This window comes from Eptatretus burgeri, chromosome 4 (genome assembly GCF_056783735.1).
Source record: "Eptatretus burgeri isolate ZD-2024b chromosome 4, Ebu_testis_v1, whole genome shotgun sequence".
NCBI classification, from domain to species: Eukaryota; Metazoa; Chordata; class Myxini; order Myxiniformes; family Myxinidae; genus Eptatretus; species Eptatretus burgeri.
In genome coordinates this window covers 33,164,096-33,184,859 of record NC_140964.1, presented here as the reverse complement: position 1 = coordinate 33,184,859, position 20,764 = coordinate 33,164,096, and the positions used below count along the sequence as shown (strand labels likewise).

Below are 20,764 nucleotides of genomic sequence, written 5' to 3'. Positions count from 1 at the left end.
GAGTTACATAGAGCAGAGCCCATCCCAACCGGAAAGATGTATTTTGTCATCTTTACAATCCACAGGAATGATGTCACAACAAGGCATAAGAAGTGAAGCTGCAAGAAACATGTTTTGTATTGATGGACTCCTCTCTGCATCAGAGCTTGCAGCATCTTCTCTGGATGACATGCACATCCATCGAGCACAGTTTGGACCTCGGCTAACTCGGGCAGACCAATTGTGCACCTCTGACCATAACCTTTTGCCTCCTGTATCCCAACCATGCAGGACTTCGGACATGCTACCCAATTCATGTGAACCTTCATACCAATGTGAACTGTTGGGTGAAGATATGATAGTTTCAGCAAGCCTAGCTCAAGCTCAATGTGGTGAATTTCCGACTGAATATGACAGCGGAATGGGAATGAGCATCGAACAAGAAATGACGTCAGCAAATGCTCCCCTCCTCAACCGAAGCTTGTTGAAGGAAGATGTGGAACAAAGGAAAGGCCCAGCATTTAATTTTCATAGTTCTACTGAGATCCACATTTAGACTTTTCTGATCACTGCCTGTAATTTGCAAGGATGTGTACACTGCACTTGACCAGCTCGAAATAGCTTAAGTTAGATACAGCCAGTATTTTTGTGTTTGTACTACTGTAGTTTGGGGGTAGGGGGACACAGATGATGGATGTGTATGTGGGGTAGGGAGCAGGGGGATGGGGGGAGAGTTAGGATGTATGGGGATTGGGGAGGGCAGGGTTGAGGTGAGATGGGATGGGGCCTGGTATGTCAGGGGAGTTAAAATGCCAATTAATAATCATGACTACCTCATACAAGTTTATCATATATTAATTGAAAAATATCTTTTGAATACTTTTATTTTGTCATACTTAACTCTTTTAAAGGAGTTGAATTATTGGGGGAGGATTATTTGACAGCTAAAGGATACAAGAAAATGTTCAAGACAGTGGAAACATAAAAAAGATAAATTGTCTCACCATTCCTTAGCCGTATTTCTATCCTCGCACTCTGGTATACTGCAGGCTGGTACGTAAGAAAGTAAATTTTAAAAACCAATGAAAACGCTGTACAAATTAGAAAATAAAAAGCACTTTTATTCTTTATTATGACTTTTCCAAGCAGGTCATTGCATAATTTTTATTTTGCAAATCTCCCTAAATTATGCTTATTTTAATCCCGAAACTCGACTTGCTCCATAATGGTGTCCTTTTTGCCTTGTGTCCACGAGGAGGTTTGGGCTCATGTAAAATGTCAACTCCCATGAAATAACCGCATTAATTTGTTTGGGATTTGAAAATGTTTGCCTGGCAAGCCGACTTGTTTGAGTTCACTTTGTGCTTGACATTTTCTTTTATAAAAATGCCTATACATTGCGTTTCTGTGGCAAACGTCATTGCGAGGATTTCTTCACAGTCTTTTGGCTATGGTGGTTTGTGGACACAAAGCATTTCACATGTGGAAGTGGACTTAAATTATGCAGTGAGGATGCTGTCACCTGTCAAGCTATTGCAACAGACACATCAGTAAAACAAGATATCTTGTTTGTAAAATAAGGTAAGTTGAGAGAATATGAATGAAAGGGGAAGCTCTTGGTGCAGAAGTTTTGATAGAATTGGGGTTTTGTGAGGTCTCCTTTTAGGGTAAGGGAACCGTCCATTTAAAGCATCACAGCAAACTACCAGAAACCCATCATAAAAATGCCATGATATAAGAAGGAAGCATTTTATTCTTGTGCTGGTTGAAAGAGCTTAAAATTTGCAGGTTACTGTATATATTTCTTAACAGCAAAGAAAAATTTTTTTTTTCTGGGAGTGATCGAGGCTCTGGTCAGTTACCTATCCACCACCAAGGTTCACTTTTGTCTGAAATTTTTTTATAATTTTTGTCTGTTTGGAGAAATTTGAAGCAGCTTTCACTTAATAACTTTTTTTTCTCTCCGAGGAGTGTTTCTGTGTTTCAGGTTTGAACAGACAGACATCACTAGTCCAACATATATATATATATATATATATATATATCCAGCAATCTCTGAGTGTGCGTCTGTCTGTCTGTTTGTTTGTCTGCGACCGCCGTTTCTCGACGACCGCCGGTCTGATCTGATTGAAACTTGCCAGGAATATTGCTGGGGACCTGCAGATGTGCCTTTTTGAGGTTTGATATTAATCGGACGAGCGGTTCCCAAGTTACGGCCATTTATCTGTCGACCAATATCTGCGAGAGAGGGGGACGGGAGAGGGGAGGATGAGAGTGGGGGCGAGATAGAGGCGAGAGAGGAGGGGGGAGAGGAAGGGCGAGACTAGGGGGAGAGAGAGGGGTGGGAGTGGGGACGAGAGAGAGGGGTGGGAGTGGGGACGAGAGAGAGGGGGTGGGAGTGGGGACGAGAGAGAGGGGTGTGAGAGGGGGTGGGAGTGGGGGCGAGTGAGGGGGGGGCGTCACAATTCAAGAGAGGGGGAGAGAGGAGGGGCGAGACTAGGGGGGAGTGAGGGGGCGAGAGAGAGGGGGCGTCACAATTCTTCTTCGTTTGATATGACGTCACGATTGACGCTGGGGACCTGAGTACGTTTCCCAGGTGTTTCCCAAGTTATGGCCATTTATGATACGGTTGGTCCAATCTAAGTGAAATAATGCCCCAATCCAGTCGTCGTTTACGCACCTACGGCTCCGCCCCTATGGGCCCGTACTAGTATATATAAAGTATGGAAAAATAGTGAAGGTGGAAGTTGAGAATTAAACTGTGAATAAAGCCAGCATCAAAATAAAAATGTGTGGCACAATTCAGAAAGAACAAAACCATGACATGTTTGAAACCTTAATGGCAGCATCACACCAAAAACTCTTCTTTCTTTACTTGTTTCTCCCTCTTGCACTTTGGTAGACCCAGCTCTTACCCTGGTGTTGGTGTTGCTGTGCATGTTCATAATTCCCTTCTCTACAGCTCCTGGCCCCCTCGGTCTCATGCTTCATCTCTTTCCATAACAACCTCTTGTTTCTGTGTGTGGTCTACTATCCCCCCCCCAAAACCCCTCCCTCACCATCTATGAGACTTTTTATTTCAGACATGGATTATTTGCTGTCCTCCCATTGCCAGTTCCCTCATTCTCAGCTGTGCAGAATTGATTTGCATTCATACCTGTGGCTGTGAGTCGGGTCTCAAACTGAACTCCACAGTTTTGCAACTAAGGCCTTTTGCCGACCAGCTGCCCTTATTCCATCTGTCAATTTTCCGACTTGCATATTTCCAAATAGCAGTCACTTTTTTGTTGCATTTCGTCATTTCAATCTTCCCCTGAAGCCCAGCTTGTTCCTTCTCTGATGGTCTTTCTTTACGACTCAAGTCCTTGTGAATGTGCTCGTCTTATTTGTGGTCTTCAGAGAGTCTTTGGGTGCTGGCGTATATGGCATCACTAGTTTATCCCTTCATGCCTCCAAATGTTCAACATTCTGATACTTGTATATCATGAGAGAATCCCAAAATAGCGCTTGTGGAAAACAGTCAACCAATGGGAACCTAAAGTTCCTCCGCAAAGCTTCATGCCAGTGTGTATCAGTCCTTCGACAAGGCGCAGCCCAACATCAAGCTGGTCTGCTGTCAGAGTTCTTAAATCTTTCATCTCTCACTTCCTGATAGCAGCTGGGGTAAGTCTGTTTCTGGTCTACATTTCCTTTCTGTAGCTTCATTCCTAAAGGATGGATCCATGTCAGATATGTCTTCTGGGAAAAGCTGAATATCTTGCTATGCTTTACTGAAAAGACAAAGTTCCCCAATCCCTCCTCACTTTCCCACACTTTCCACCAGATTTCTCTCTGCAGTGTGTGGACTTCTCCACCACTTGGGTTGATCAGTTCATCGTCAATCCTGATACCACCTCTTCATCCGGACATGATACCATTTTCACTGCATTCCTCAAGAACTGTGATTTGGCCCTGTACACTTCTTTTTACTGACTATTCTGAAAAGACTTCTCCAGTGATATTCCACCATTACCTTGAAAATGTGAAAATGTCACTCCTCTTCATAAGAGTTCTAAATTTGAAACATTCAATTACAGTCCAGTCTGACTTATCCCCCACCATAAGCAAAGTGATGGTATCTATCATGGCTGCAGACTTCAGACGTCATCTTTTCTTGCACCGTCTAATCTCCGATTACACTGAACAACAAATTTCAATTTTTTTTTTTTACTGGAGATGTGTAAAGTGATTAAGACTAATTTGGGTACGCTGATTTCAAAAATCATAACCGTTTTGCTGTATCACGTCAGGATTTTCAGGAACAGAAATATTCCCATTGCCTAGAAGTCAGGATTTCAATGAAATTTACATATGTCTTTAACATGTCTATTTCGTACAATTGTTGTTAACTTGTGTTATATTTCTTTCTTTCAGATAAAGATGAGTAGGCGTTCCTGTACCAATCATCCTGACAACTTCTGTTATGTCTGTGGTCGGTATACCAAAAAAGATCAACAGCGAAGTATATCTACAGCAGTGAAAATGAAGGCCGCCTACTTTCACTACTTCGGGTGTAAGGTGGGGGACCAAGAACAGAGCTGGGCACCACACATCTGCTGCACAAGCTGTCACACAACCTTGACTCAGTGGTTGGTGGGCAAGCGCGCGAGCATGCCATTTGCGGTGCCCATGATATGGCGTGAGCCGCAGAATCATCATGATGATTGTTATTTCTGCTGCACAAGCATCGCCGGCTTCAACAAGAAGAATAAAGGTCACATCAAGTACGCTGACTGCGTCTCTGCTCGTAAACCTGTGCCTCATGATGACGAGAACCCCGTTCCAACACCTCCAGCTGATCAGAACATAGCTGTAAGCAGTGGTGAAGAGGATGGTGATGATGAACCTTTTGAACCCGACACTCAAGAATCACACCTTCTGAACCAGGGAGACTTAAATGATCTTGTAAGAGATCTCTCGCTGTCAAAGGCGAAGGCAGAGCTGCTTGGATCAAGGCTGCAGCAGTGGAATCTACTTGAACCTAACACCAAGATATCCTTGTTCAGAGCACGTCACAGAGACATGGCTGAGTTCTTTGAGATGGAAGACACGATGACATTCTGCAGTGACATCAACGGTCTGTTGAAAGAACTTGGGTGTGATCACGATACTGCAGACTGGCGCCTCTTCATCGACTCGGGGAAGAACAGCTTGAAGGCTGTTTTGCTCCACAATGGCAACGAGAAACCATCAGTCCCACTGGCTCACGCGTTCGGCATGACAGAGACCTATGAGACTATGCGGCAGCTGCTTGATTCCATCAAGTACAATGACTTCAACTGGCACATCTGCGGAGACTTGAAAGTGGTGGCGCTGTTGTTAGGGCTGCAGTCAGGCTACACGAAATACATGTGCTTCCTTTGTCTCTGGGATAGCAGAGACGACAAGAATCACTGGACGAAGAAAGATTGGGAAGAGCGAAAAGAGCATGTACCTGGTCGACACAACGTGAAGCATGTCGCCCTTGTCGACCCAGCCAAGGTTTTCCTTCCACCACTCCACATAAAGCTCGGCTTGATGAAAAGTTTTGTATGGGCAATGGATCTGAATGGGCGTGGGTTTTTATACCTCAAGGAAAAGTTTGGCAACACCTTGTCGGAGGCCAAGATCAAGGCTGGTGTCTTTGTTGGACCGCAAATCCGACAGATTATGAAGGACGAAACTTTTCCGACAACTCTAAACCCCAAAGAGCTGGCAGCGTGGAGGAGCTTCAAAGCTGTGACGGACAACTTCTTGGGGAACGAGCGCGCGGACAACTATGAAGAAATAGTGCAGCAGCTGCTGGAGTCCTTCAGGAAACTTGGCTCCAGGATGTCCCTGAAAATCCATTTCCTACACCAGCACCTGAACTTCTTCCCTGACAACTTGGGAGCAGTCTCGGACGAGCACGGCGAGCGATTCCACCAAGAGATTTCACTCATGGAGACGCGTTACCAAGGGCGGCACAACCCGAACATGATGGGCGATTTCTGCTGGTTCCTGCATCGTAAAACTGACACAGAGCAGCACAAACGCAAAGCCAAATGCCTAAAGCATTTTTAATTACATTCTAGTGGAGTTTTTCTGTAATTTCTATAATTTTGAAGCATTCATGATGAAATAAATGAATAAATGAATTTTTGTAAATTTCATTGAAATCCTGACTTCTAGGCAATGGGAATATTTCTGTTACTGAAAATCCTGACGTGATACAGCAAAACGGTTATGATTTTTGAAATCAGCGTACCCAAATTAGTCTAAATCACTTTACACATCTCCAGTAAAAAATTTTTGTTGTTCAGTGTTATCAGTTTGGTCCATCTCTGAACATTTCTCATACTTTCAATACCATCCATCTCTCAACCTTGCTCAACAAGCTGTCCACGAATGGTATTCAGGGGTGTTATTGAATGGTTGTCAGATTTATCTCTTTGAGTGGAAAAACAGGTTGCTCTTGGTGTTATTCTGTTTTGTGATTTTCCACTCACAGCACATTACAGCTTAAAAGGCCTTAATCTGAAGATACCACAGAGCGTGAGTCCCCACTGGATGTAGCTGTATCCTTTCTTGCTCCACTGGAGATGATCGAGTCCAAGGTTCGATCTGTAAACTATAGTTAGTAAATGGCAGAAAAAAAGGGAGAGACATTGTCAAAGCTTTTCATCTTGCAGCTCGTCAGGACACACGCAAGAATACAAGATATTCAGCTTCAATGACAACATGTATACGCTTGCAGATGGAGTAGCGATGGGATTACCGTTAGGTCCACCACTTGCATACCTTTTCGTCAGCTTTCATGAGAAGCGTGTTTTCCATGAATTGAACATGAACGTTAGACCTACGGTATACTACCGATATGTGGACGACATGTTTGCAATCTTCAATACTCTCACCGCCTGCACTGACTTCTTTGTACATCTCAATGCTCTCCATCCTGCATTAAAGTTTATGTTTGAGACCGAACAGTCAAATGGACTTCCCTTTCTAGATGTGTTAGTCGAGAAGACTGAGGATGGATTATTGATGACAATCTACCGCAAGGCTACCTTCACTGGGCAGTTCACACAGTGGGACTCCTTTAGCTCAACATGCTACAAGATTGCCCTGATGAACACACTTGTTAATAGAGTGTGGGCCATATGTTCACCCTGTCAACTTGCTGCTGAATTTGAGCGTGTTAAAACAATTCTCGGTGACAATGGCTACCCTGAGCGACTCATCTGTGGGTTCATACAGCACAAAATGGCCAACCAGTCCAAAGACACTGTATTTGGACCAGAAAAGTGTCCGGTTTATCTTAAGCTGCCACGTAGAGGTAAAATCTCTCAAAAGTTTGAACAACAGGTGAAATGGTCAGTTTCACAATGTTAAAACTCTGTTACAACGAGAGTGATTTTTACTCCCCACAAACTGCTCCCCTCATTCCAGAAAGATGTGCTCCCTACCATAAAACTGAACAATGTTATTTATGAATTTCAGTGCTGGTGTGATGCCAGCTATGGAGGTTGCACATCACTCGGACTAGAGGATCGGATCAAGCAGCACATTCCATTGGCAATCCGGAACAACTTGGAGACTGGTCGTACACAACCATCTCGTACATGTAAGAACACAACAAGAATGCCTACTCAAAGTGATTCGCCATTGGTCAGCACCTCCTGAACAATTCCGAATGTTCCCAGGACTGTCGTGCTGAATGGTTCCAGATTGTGGCACGTGCACGTACTGAAGCACATTTACGTGTGATTGAAGCCACATTTATACACACACGAGATCCTGTTCTCTCCAAACAAAAAGAGTATGTGGAAACACTGCATCTGTTCTGACCTGGATCCATAGAAAAATGGCAAGTCACAGGTTCCATCGGTGCCTCAAGGCCATGATGTGTATGTTCGTGTCAGTAACAGTCCAAAGAACCAATCCCCAACTGTCTGAACAAATAAATTGTTTCATTTTGTGTCTGCATACCTGGTATTCTTGTGTGTGTCCTGACGAGCTGCAAGACGAAAAGCTTTGACAATGTCCTTTTTTTTTATTCTATTTCAAATTTTGGATTACCAATCGTTTATTATTGTTGTTTGTGTGTCTCTAAAGGAGGGTGAATCCCAAAATCTGCTTCTCATTCATCACAGGCAGGGAGGTTGACTCTCAATTTTCTATTTCCTCACTGCTAAAGGCGCTGTCACACCTTGACGATTTAGCCAGCAATGGCAACGTATAAAAATGTATGTAACACATTGGCGTACGCTGAAATTTTGATGTTTTTTTTTTTAAGTTTTGGTCGTATTCATAACGTGTTGGTCGTATGCATAACATATTAGTAACGGGCACAGAACGTTTCGTTATCTTATAGATAACTTATACCAACGAATGCTTAGCCTGTTGTCGGCGTTCACAACCTATGCCCAACGATAGTTTAACTTGGTCATAGTGCGCTGCACGTATCGCCGACGAGCTCGTGGCGTTCTCTGTTAAAAAGTTGCCGCACGCCGATTTAAATCATAACCGCCTGAAAATTGGAAGTGTCAACATCGCAGTCACACCTTGACGATTTAGCCAGCGTATTCCGACCTATGAAAAATTTGCCGAACCAAGCTGGCACACGTCGAATACCTAATGGGTAAGTTGTGTATACGTTAAGAGCACGCTAAAAAACGATGAAGTGCGCTGTCATATATCGTGGTACGTCTCATACGTCGTGAAATTTCAAGCATGCTGAAAATTTTACGACGTACTCGACTTATGGCTCACAGGTTCCGCTACGCTGAGAATAAGTTGTCGGCATGATTTGCGATCGTTGACACACGTCGACACAAGTTCCTTGTAAGTTACTCATAAGTCGAAACACGTCGAGGTAATGTTTAGCATACCCGAAACTTATTTTCTCCGTCAAGGCACATTTTCTTTTTTTCTCCTTGGCTCCATGAAGGCACGTGACGAAATATCTGAACTTGTTGTTGTTGTTTTTTTTAGTCTATCATGAATTTTAAAATATATTCGGACATTTGCTTTTAAGTTTCAACGTCAACGTTACAATATCCTCAAACAGAAAATATTCACAGAGGAGGAACGAAGAATAAGACATGAGCAAATTGAAGAGGCAATCGGACGTGACGTAACAGCACGTGACGAAATATCGGAAGTTATTGTTGTTGTTGTTGTTGTTTTTTTTAACGCTGCCAATACGCCATTATACGGTAGCTGTAAATCAGAAACACGTTCAGTAAGTTCTGTGGTCGTCCGGAAGACGTCAATCAAATACGTCTACATACGTCAATATGCGTTGGAGGTACGTTACACATAGGTTCAAAGCACGTTACTCATAGGTTATAAATAAGTTTTGGGTACGCTAAACATTACCTCGATGTGTTTCGACTTATGAGTAACTTACAAGTAACGTGTGTCGACGTGTGTCAACGATCGCATAACGTGCCTCGACATGTGTCAACGATCGTGTAACGTGCCTACAACACGTTACTCATAGGTTATAAATAAGTTTTGGGTACGCTAAACATTACCTCGACGTGTTTCGACTTATGAGTAACTTACAAGTAACGTGTGTCAACGATCGCATAACGTGCCTACAACTTATGGCCAGCGTAGCGGAACGTGCGAGTCATACGCCGGCATAAGTCGTAAAATTTCAAGCATGCTAAAATTTGAGGACAACCACAAAGTACAACGTTCAAAGCCAGCGTACTACGACGTATGGCAGTATTTTTCAGCGTGCTCTTAACGTATACAAACTTACCCATAACGTTTTCAACATGTGTCACCGTTTTAGACAAATTTTTCATAAGTCGGCATACGCTGGCTAAATCGTCAAGGCGTGACAGCGCCTTAACCTCGTTCCATCCTTCTCCTACGCAACCAGGTCGTACCATACATTCTTCCAGAATGGCACACCTCGTTACCCTTCCCAATTCTAAGTTTAAGACACCTCCATCCCTTCATCCCTCATTTTCTCTCATCTTGGAAAGTGACTTCCTGTGTCTGTCTCATGTGCCACCCCCATCTGTGTTCCCCCCTCCAGTCCATCAACAGAGTTTCTCATCATCACTTCTTGCTTTCTCCTGCACCCACCCTTGACCTCTCCTCAAGCTAATCCCTTCTCGCCTTTTTGCCACTCACCCACCAATGTGTGATATCTTTCACTCCATATTCCCCTTTGATTCTGATCCTGATTCTGATCCTGTCAGCCTGTGAACCTGCTTATCTCTGTCCTTAAGATCGTCCATGAGACTACATATCGGTATAAAAAAAGAGCTAGTCAGAGCTAGTATGGTTTCTAGGCTCAAGCTATAGATTCTCTCTGCAAAGTTGATTTCAAATTGTTTATACGAACTGTTTCAAATCCGAGTCCTTAATGTAATTGACTTAATGACCGTTTTTTTACAGCCATTTTTCCCTGCTGTGCAGGGGTTTGGCTTTTTCTTGAGGCAATGTTTTATGGCCGGATGCCCTTCCTGACGCCAACCCTGGTCGCCTCTTACGACACACAGGGATATGGTACACCTATTCTAACCGGGGCATACACCGGCCCAGTACACTGGCACTCATTTCGCCGACCTCGGAAGGATGACAGGCTGAGTCAACCCCCGGTGTTAATTCAGCAGCCAACAGGGCTTGAACTCAGGACCCTGGGATCCCAAGCCGCCACCATAACCACTAAGCCAACACCAGGCTAATGTAATTGACTTCAAATATACATATGTCAAAGTCAAAGATAGTAGCGGTATTCTGATATTTTATTGAAGTCTCAAAGTCTGCTTTATATCTTTATTTGCACATAATGACTGTGTATAATATTAGGATTTTTGTTGCGGTGCACGAAACCAGGATACAAGAAGTGTTTATCATAAGCGATGTAACGATCTATGTCAAAATTGTAATGCAAGTATTTTAAATTACAAACACAGAATTGAGGCATTCAAAATTGTAATGAAAGATCAGAAAGGAAGAATGAGATTGAAGAGAATGTGAAAGTTGGTTCCACAGGTGGGAAAAAATGAGGAAGGAATGAGTGGAGGTGAGCAGTGATCCTGGATTTAGGGAGTTTAACCAATAGGGGATTGATGGTGGACCATGTGTGCCTTGCGAAGAAACCTCAGGGGTTGGGGTGAAAAAGCATAGAAAGAACAGAGGGTGCAAGACCAGAAAGGAGGTGGAAGAAGACGGAGAGACCACCGACCTGTATGTGATGGCATCGTGATCCATAGATTCAGCTTCATCATGGGAGATTCCAATGATCTTGAAGGTCTTGGTTTTCACAGCGTCAAGCTGAGCAGGATGTGAGGCAGGGAAGCCAGCCCAGAGGGGAGAGCAGTACTCCATCAAGCTTCAAATGGAGCCCTTGTAGGTGGACAGGAGTTCAGGTGTGCCAAAGTTCCTCAAGAGGATTGTTAAGAAAGCAGATTTGGGGAGGGGGGTGGTTTTACCAGATGGTCCTTTTGGGGAGAGATGGTGAGATTGAAAGACATATTCCAAGTGATTTGACCAGCTTGTGATTTTTGTCAAGATCTGAAGAGAGGGAAGAGGCTGCAGCCTACCTGTCTGAAGGATGAGGGATGTCACGGCACAGGTTGGAGTCATCAGCAAATAGAGAGAGGATTTCCAGAGATCATTTATGAAGATCAGGAATAGGACTGGGCGCAGAACACTACCTTGGGCCACTCCAGCCTTGACAGCGAGAGGAGATGAAAGGATTCCAGCGAGTACCACACGTTGGCTCGGAGAGTAGAGGAAGTTGGTAAGCCTTGTGTGAAGTTGGCCTTTGATACGAGAGGAGAGGAAGTCGGTAAGCCATGTGTGGAGTTGGCTTTGGATGTCATAGGCAGAGAATTTGGAGAGAAATGCAGGATTCCTGAATGTATCAAAACCACGAGATGTCCAGAGAGACAGCCTGATCTCATGTCTGACATTGAGTACCTCCATCCATTGTTGGCCGAGTAGTAGCAGCATGTCCATGGTGGAGTAACCTGGTCTGAAACCAAATTGGTGATACGAGATGAGATTGTTTGAGAAAAAGAAAGGATTTAATATCAACTGCGATGATGGATTCCATGAACTTGCTTGGAAGTAAGCTCATCGGTCTGAAGTCAAGTGGATCAGTTTTTGCACTTTTTTAAGTAAGGCAGTGATGTTGGCTGATTTCTAAGCAGATGGAAGATGACCTAGGGATAGTGACGGGGTGAAAAGGGCAGAGAGGGGGTGTGAAATAGCAGCAGAGCAGGAATTTAGGACACTTGAGCTGATGCCATCCGGTCAAGTTGCACAGTCAGTCGAGGGTTGAAAGAATCTTCACCTCAGGTGAAAAAGACAGCCCAGCAGCAGTTGGGTTTGACAGCGAAGGATGGGTACCGATAGTGAGGGGTTGGGACACAACATTTGGAAACAAACACGGAATTGAGGCATTCAGCTTTCTCGTGAGCGGAGCTATAATGACTGCAAATGATGCCATTTTGAAGTGAGGAAAGGGATGGAGGGAGATCATATTCCAGAGACAGACGTATAAACGTGCCACCAGGTTTTAGAGGGAAAGTTTGAAAGTTCATTCTTGAGGTTGGACAGATGTTTTTCTGGCTTTCCTGAAAAGTGGACACAGTTGTTGCGGACCTTTTGAAATGCAGAGATTGGCTTCGGTCGGATTTGCCTTTCAGGAAGAGAAGGCAAGTTGTTTCAGAGCAACTGCCTCACCACAGGGTTCAGTATACCATGAGTGCGAAGAGGGGTTGGATAATTTAAGATGAGGTGAGATGGGATGAATCTGTATACGAGACAGAGCAAGATCCTGTGGAAGAATTCCCAGGCTGAGTGAACATCAGGGGCAGTAAATATGGGAGACCAGTCCTGAAGAGAGATTGCTGCTTTCAGACCCTGCCAATCTGACTGAGTAAACTGCCAGACTCGCTGGTGTTAAAGAAGCTCTTTAAGAATAGCCAGGGAGATGTTGACTTTTACGAGGGCATGAACCAAATGGAGCAGAAGAAGAGCAGGAGAGATTTGCAATAAAGTTAGTCATCACCAAGTCCAAAAGGGAGGATTTGCCATTGACAAATCTGGGTTGGAAAGTTCACAGATTGAGTCAGTCCCACGGAGTCACAGAAGTCCTTTACTGAAGTGCCATGGCTGGTGAGAGAGGTAGCAACACACAGCCAATTTGCATGATGACAATTGAAATCGCCACATATGAGGGAGAGAGAGTTTGGATGAGTGATTAAAAGTTTGTCCGAGAGAGAGAGATAGATATATATATATATATATATATATATATATATATATATATATATATATATATATATATATATATATATATATATATATATATATATATATATATATATATATATATATATAGGTAGGTAGAGATGAAGCCGTCACTTTTAGGATGGTACAACGCACAGATGAACAATAGGTGGGAGCAGAGGAGGAGGTCACTGCCAGAGTTACTCCTGGGGAATTGGAGGGGTAAGATTGGTACATGGACAGTAAGAAATTGAGTCCTTGATGTAAAGTGCAACCCCCGCTGCCGGGCGTGGTTCAGGCCGATCTAACCGAGGAAAGTCACAACAGAGTCAGGGACATACTGTCAGAGAAAGAATTCTGTTAAATAGATGATTTCTGGTTTATTGGCAGCATCCTGGATTGAGAGATGTCAGATTAGAGTGGAGACCTCGGACGATTGAGGTCCACACAGTTTGTGATGGGGGGGAGGAGGTGTTGGAATGGTGCACGATGGAGTGACTTTTCAGGGGCAAGGTGAGGCTTTGGTGGGGGAGGGGGGGTGCATGGGAAGGTTTGAGAGGGTGGGATGATGAGGGGGGAGCATTGAGGGGTTGGGATGAGGAGGGATGTCGAACGGGGGGACGTGAAGCTTTGAGCGAGTGGTTTGGCGGTGGGTGCTTATTCTGATTCCAGATTTGCAACTTTGACAAACGGAGATAAAAATCATGGGATGGAAGATAAGATACCTTGCTGAACACATAGAGAAACACAGTGCTGTGCGTGTGGGGGGATGATTGGTGGACCAAGTGCCGAGCATACAAACACTTTTAAAAGAAGAAGAAAACAACAACAACAACGACGACGTGTGTCCGGAGCATTTCTTAAGGAGATACAAGGGTTGAAATGCATTTTCAAGTTGATTTTAAATACTTTTAAAGGAGAAAAAAAGTGTTTGTATTTAATATAGATTCAGTTTGGAGGTATTGAGAAATGAGGGGGGGGGAAATGTACAACCCAGAAGCCAAAGGGAATTTCAAGTTGAAAAAAATAGCACCATATGTCCTGAAGCTCACCTGGATCAGGAGCAACAGTCACTCAAACCCCCTTCAGACTCTCATAGACCCTGAATTTTTTAATGCCGTGTACACACTTTGGTACATCATAGGTGATGAAGGCTGTGGTCAAGTTTCATTGAAATGATGTGTGTAGTTCAGAGAAGTAAGGAAGTACCTGATATATTTTTTTTTGGGGGGGAAGGGGGTAGACTCCCTTAATGAGTGCAAATTCTGATGCAGTCACTATGCTTTAGTACATAATGGGTGATGAAGGTTGTGGTCAAGTTTCATTGAAATGATGTGTGTAGTTCAGAGAAGTAAGCAAATACCTGATTTTTTGGGGGGGGGGGTGGGGGAGGGAAGGGGGTAGACTCCCTTAATGAGTGCAAATTCTGATGCAGTCACTATGCTTTAGTACATAATGGGTGATGAAGGTTGTGGTCAAGTTTCATCGAAATCGTGTGTGCAGTTTTGGAGAAGAGCGGAAATACATATTTGGGGGTGGGGGTCAAACCCTGCCCCGTCGACCCCCTTAATGAGCGCAGATCTTGATGCGGTCAATAAACCTTCCTTAGACATCAGATATTTATCTCTTGGCCAAGTTTCATCAAAATCATATTTTTGGTTCAAACTATAATGACTCGAGTGTTTACGGAATGACTGACTTGCTGACTCTCACTCACTCACTCACTCACCTACGGACACTGCTCGATCACATAAGCTCACCTTGACTAAAGTCCCGGTGAGCTAAAAATGAGAATCATTATGGAGTGAAAAGTCTGTTTTATTTATTTCAAGCGAGGAAAGGAAATAGGAGAATGTTGAGGAGGTAGAAGCAAGATACCCAGGAAAAAGAACACAAAACGAAGAACGCGCAGACAATCAAACGGAAGACCAAGAAGGAGCCTGGAGAAGTAAAGAGCAAAGCTGGAGTCATCAGGAGGAACCTGGATAGGATTTGGATTTCTGCTGCTCCTCCACAACCCTCAAACCCATCCAGGCGTTTTGAGCTTGCTATCCAATCTATCGTTTTGCACAAATAATTTTTGTTGCGCGACTCCTACAGTTCTGGGCCAATTCCATCCAGACTTGCTCCATGTGATCAGCATGACCCCAATTAGTGTATGCTGGTGGTGTTATCTTTGCCGGTGATGTTGGGAGGAGGGGGAGAGACTCAAATCCTCGACGTAAATGTGTCTCATGTGGCATCACCTCCAGGTGGAGGAGGGTAGTACAAGTCTCCACCATTTACAGTACAGTAGTCCTGTCCCCACGTTTTCCAGTACAGTGAGGTGTTTTGAATTATAAGCAGTAGATATGTTTTTGCTTCATGTACGTAACCAGGGTTATATGTTTTTAAGCGGTGAAGCCGCTTCAATGTTTCGTTATGTCCTTTCATCAATCAGTAAAGTCCCAACTGGCTTCGAGCTACAGCTCGGCAATTGATAGTTTGGGAAATTTGGAGTGTTGAGAGCGCAAGAAGAAGAAAAAATTCTTTCTAAATGTTGGTTTAGTACTCCGAAGGGTGTTATAAACTCTGTGGTTACATTAAAAATTGTGGGCACCAGTTGTAGAAACAAACCCTACAGCAGCACTAAGCTTTCACATATCCTATAGGAGGAGGCTAAAAAAAAAAATGGTGAAACAGCAAAAGGTGCTGCTATGTTAAAAGTTGTGCGTGTCAATTGTTCAAGGTGTTGCAGAGAACTTAAAGGTGAATCAAGGTGAAACGGTGAGGGCCTTGGCAGCCAACGTTCCACCCCATGGTCATGGATGATTGTGGACACCAAACATTTAGCAGAAGGACCCTCACTCGCAGCTGCCTTGTGTCCCTTGCAAGAACATTCTCTGGTGTTTCGTCCATTTCCATGTTTGATCGAAGTGACGACGCAACGTCGTACGGTCAGTCAACTTGATGAGCATCAACTTATGCTTGGCATTTGTTTAATAATTCCAGTCTATGGAAACCTAATTCAGCGGAATCGATATATTAGCATCGGCTTCCCAACATGTTTTCATTTCTAACTCTACGGTTGACCATTGTGGTAGCTGTCCTGCTATCAGCACAAAGCAGGTGCTGGATGTGGTTTTCCGTTTGATTTTGATGAATGTGACCTGAGAACACCAGCTTGGCATGTTGGTGAGTCTGGGTCTACATCCTCGTGATCTGAGTCTGAATCCGTGGCACGACTCCGGTGACGAGTTTCAACTCTTGAAAAGCCCTCGAGGATTAGGAACTTCTTCGTTATCAGCTCATTGTCCTCAAATATTGATACAAGGGTTGAAATAATATTGATACAAGGGATATCAATATTTGAAATCAAATATTGATACAAGGTTGTGTGTGTGTGTGTGTGTGTGTGTGTGTGTGTGTGTGTGTGTGTGTGTGTGTGTGTGTGTGTGTGTGTCTGTGTGTGTCTGTGTGTGGTGGTGCCACTCCTGAACCACTGGACAGAACGAGTTGAAAACTGGTGGTTGTAAACGGTCACGTGTGGGTTCTCGGTAAGTTTTTTTTTAAAGGGTAAACAAAAATTCATAGCACCTGAGGTTCAGGGTGGGAAGAGGATCCCCAGGACGAGGTTGCGTGCGTGCGTGTGCCGTCCATCGGTGTAAATGTGTGTCCCGTCTCTCGGAGTTGGTTAGTGGACGTGAAAGATTGCACGTTGTCCTTCATGAAGAGTAGACGAGCTATCGCCGACACCTTGACCAAATTCCTGCTCAAGTCTACAGGGGGCACTGCATCAGCGGCAAAGCTGTGCTCCTAGCCAATGATGCTATCTACTCCCAGCCTTGTGATATATACAAAAGAAGAAAAACCCCCCCGGTACATCGCTACACAAATGTTTATTGTGTATTGCCATTCGTGGGGTTTTGGGGGGGTGGGGGGTTGGAGGGGGATTGTGGGTATTGCGAATAATAAAATGCAGTACCCCAATTCTGGGGGAAAATTGACTCGTCCCGAAGGACAGGTTCTTCGTTAGGACTGTTGCGGTTCTAAGAACCGCATCCCTCCAAAGCAACAGCAACCATCATACAGCGGTCCCTAGACAGTTATTCCATGAATGTACGTTCAGACAGTCCCTTCCCTTTTGTCTAGCAGGACAACGGGACAGTGCGTTGTGTGGATCTCATAGCTACGTCTGTTTACACCACTCGAACTTCATTTCTACTCAATTTTTCTGCTTATTCCTGAGGTAAATCCGAATTTGGGTCCTTGTGGAGCCAACCCGTGCAGCACGTGCCGGGGGAGGGGAATTTGGAAGCTGCGACACCACCACACGAGCATCGACAGCACAGCTGCGAGGATACAGTGATACCCTCGAAGGAACCTCCACCACAAGCTCGAGATGATCGTCTGACGTTTCCCATGATCTGGGATGAGATTGCCGGTTGCATTGAAAAGGCATACGAACGAATATCTCCGAAAGAAGCTGCACGGATGTTGTTTCTCACAACACAGAAGGAAATGACCCAATGTCGGCGAGAGCGGGGCTGGCAGCTTGGTGCCAATAACTACATCGTCAGAGGCCGATAATATAAAAACAACAACCACGCCACGTTGTACAGGACACAAGTGTGCAAGATACGGGCGGTGCGTTCTTTCTAAACCATTTCTGGATTTAATTATATCGGCATCCTCTTTTCCCTCCATTTCTCCATGTGATACTAATACCTATTTTCTTTTTCATTCCAAACCTCCATCTAATTATTATATCCGATCGTTCCCCTCGATTCCCGACAGATCGGGGTTGGCCCCGCGCACACGATGGCAGAATCGGGTGAACGCGAGTGCTGACCACATGGGTCACGGCGGATCCGCGCGTCCTGTACGGAATGTGCTCTATGGCGGCCAAAACCGGTTGCAGCCATGATACCTTATCATCGCACAGAGCAGGGCACGAATGGCACACATCTTGTTCCGGTTTTGGTGTCTTGCCCATCGTTTGTCGGCTCATCCCGTTCTCTGCCCGGCCTGGGATCGATCTCTCCGCCCATCTGCTAACTCCGCCTTCTTCACCCGCCCATCTTCACCCACTCGCTCTTGACTCCGCCTTCTACTCCCGCCATTTTGTCGTCATCGCCTGCGACTCCGCCTCCTCCTCCCGCCCTTCTCCGCCCACATGTCGCTGACTCCACCCACCCACCTGGTCCTGTCAACCACTCCGCCCACTTTCTCTCGACTCCGCCTTTTCCACCCATTCGGCTCCCGACTCCGCCTTCTCCACCCAAGTCCTTCCCTTCATGCTCGACGGTCGCATCTCATTCTCTGGACCGGCGTTAGCTGCACGAAGTGCCATGAAGCAAGAGACGGCGCGCCGGCTGTCAGGGAGGTATCGCCCAGTGGAGCATCCCCCCAAAACGTATTGGTGGCACGATCGGGCAATCATGCAAGGTATTGAGAGACCGTTGGCCAAATCTCCTCTCCTCCTTTTTCTCTTCATTAACTCCTCTTCATCAGGGTGTGTGTGTGTGTGTGTGTGTGTGTGTGTGTGTGTGTGTGTGTGTGTGTGTGTGTGTGTGTGTGTGTGTGTGTGTGTGTGTGTGTGTGTGTGTGTGTGTGCCCGTCTGTTAAGTAGAATCGTTAAGTGCTTGCGGTATTGTACATTGGAATATATCCTGTTGTAATCTGCTCTTTGTCTCCCTTCCCGGTTTTTGCCCATTATTGCAAAAATTAATTCCCCTCTTCTTGAATGTCCCAGCTCATTCCCTGTCATTTCTTTTATTGGTTTAGTACGATGCGAGTTGAGAAATAGCGAGGCAGTAAATTGTCATTTAGACCGACGAGCCTTGGTAACCATCCGCTCGGGTTACACATGGTTCGGGCACGGTAACGGCTCTTCCCGCTCGAGGTCTGTTGAGGGTGTGAATTCCCCGGTAGCTTTACTGCGTGGGTACTTAGGTATATTGAAGTTTGGCAATTGACCCTACCCCACACGGTCGAATTATTGGCCATTCATGGTCCTGCAAGTGACCCATGCCTTTCGGACTTATCCGAAGGTCACGACCTAAATTCTGGGTGTTCGGTGGAGACGACTCAACTGCTCCCTCTCGCGGTCGTGCTCGCGACCGATACCTGGCCCCACAACAATATGTCTCGGGATATGGCTCTAATTTCATGTCCAACATTGTTGGGAGAGCAGAAGCAGCATATCCAGGGCGGAGTGACCTGGTCTGAAACCAAATTGATGATCGGAAATCAAGCCATTGGAGAAGAGGAAGGATATAATGTCTGAAGCGATGATGGATTCCATTACCTTGCTGATGATTGGAAGAAGTCTGATTGGTCTGTAGTTGCAGGAGTCTTTTTGCACCTTTTTTATGCAGGGCGGTGATGTTTGCTGATTTCCAAGCAGATGGCAGATGACTTTGAACAAATGAGAGGGTGAATAGAACAGAGAGAAGGTGAGCAAGAGCAGAAGAGCAGGTTTTTAGGACACGTGGGCTGATGCCGTCTGGACCGGTTGCAGAATCTGAGTCGAGGTTTGACACCACGCTCTCCACCTTGTCAGGAGAAGAGGACACAGAGTGCAGGGACAGTTGTGTGCGACTGGGTAAGGTGGGTACAGAAAGTGATGGGTTTCGGACACAAGACTTCAATGCAAACACCGAGTTTAGGCATTCAGCCTTTTCATGTGCGGTATCAGCAGTGTGGCCATTTGAGGTAAGGGAGGGGATGGAGGGGGAACATACACCTGAAACAGATTTGATTTGATGCCACCAGGATTTGGAGGAGGGAGCGAGGTTTGAGGGTTCATACTTGAGATGAGAAAGATGTTGTTTTCTGGCTCTCCTGAAGGTAGACACACACTTGTTCCGAGCTTTCTGGAAGGAACTGAGATTACCCTCAGTTGGGTTTGCTTTCCATGAGGCAAAGGCAACTTGTTTCAGGACAACTGCCTCACCACAAGCTTCAATGAACCAAGGGCGGAGGAAGGGTAGGACAACGGAAGATGAGAGGGGATAAATCTTTGCATGAGGGAGATCAAGTTTCTTTGAATAAATTCGCAGGATGAGTTGATGTTTGAGAAAGTAGTGATGGGAGACCAATCTTGAAGTTTGATGGCTGCTTGGAGACCCTGCCAGTCAGCTTGAGTGAAATGCCAGATGCAACGGTGCTGAGGTGGTTCTCTGATAACAGTCAGAGAGATGTCCACTTTGACAACGACATGGTCAGAAGAACCGATTGGAGCGGAGAAAGAACAGCAGATATTTTCAGGGAAATTTGTCAAAATCAGATCCAGAAGAGATCCAGAAGAGATCCAGAAGAGAATCAGATTGGTTGAGATCCGGGTCGGGAAATTGACCAATTGATTCAGTCCCAATGAGTCGCAGAAAGCTTTTGCTGAAGTGCCATGACAGGTGAGAGAGGTACCCACACCTCGCCAACTGGCATGATGACAATTGAAGTTACCACATATGAGGAAGAGAGAGTTTGGATGAGAAGATAGAAGATGGTCCATGTTTTTGGATAATGAGGGGAAATGGAG

At 45.0% G+C, this 20,764-nt stretch overlaps 1 protein-coding gene across 2 annotated transcripts in view; it reads left to right on the top strand.

The window, feature by feature from the left end:
- Positions 1-1,379, top strand: part of LOC147027763 (interleukin-17 receptor A-like) — a 72,827-nt gene extending 71,448 nt beyond the window's left edge. For both annotated transcript variants that reach the window (XM_085877347.1, XM_085877348.1), the window contains one exon: positions 1-1,379. This exon is cut by the window's left edge and continues 623 nt beyond it. In XM_085877347.1, coding sequence (XP_085733473.1) covers positions 1-535 — 535 coding nt within the window. In that variant the 3' untranslated portion in view covers positions 536-1,379.
- Positions 1,380-20,764: the final 19,385 nt, after the last annotated feature.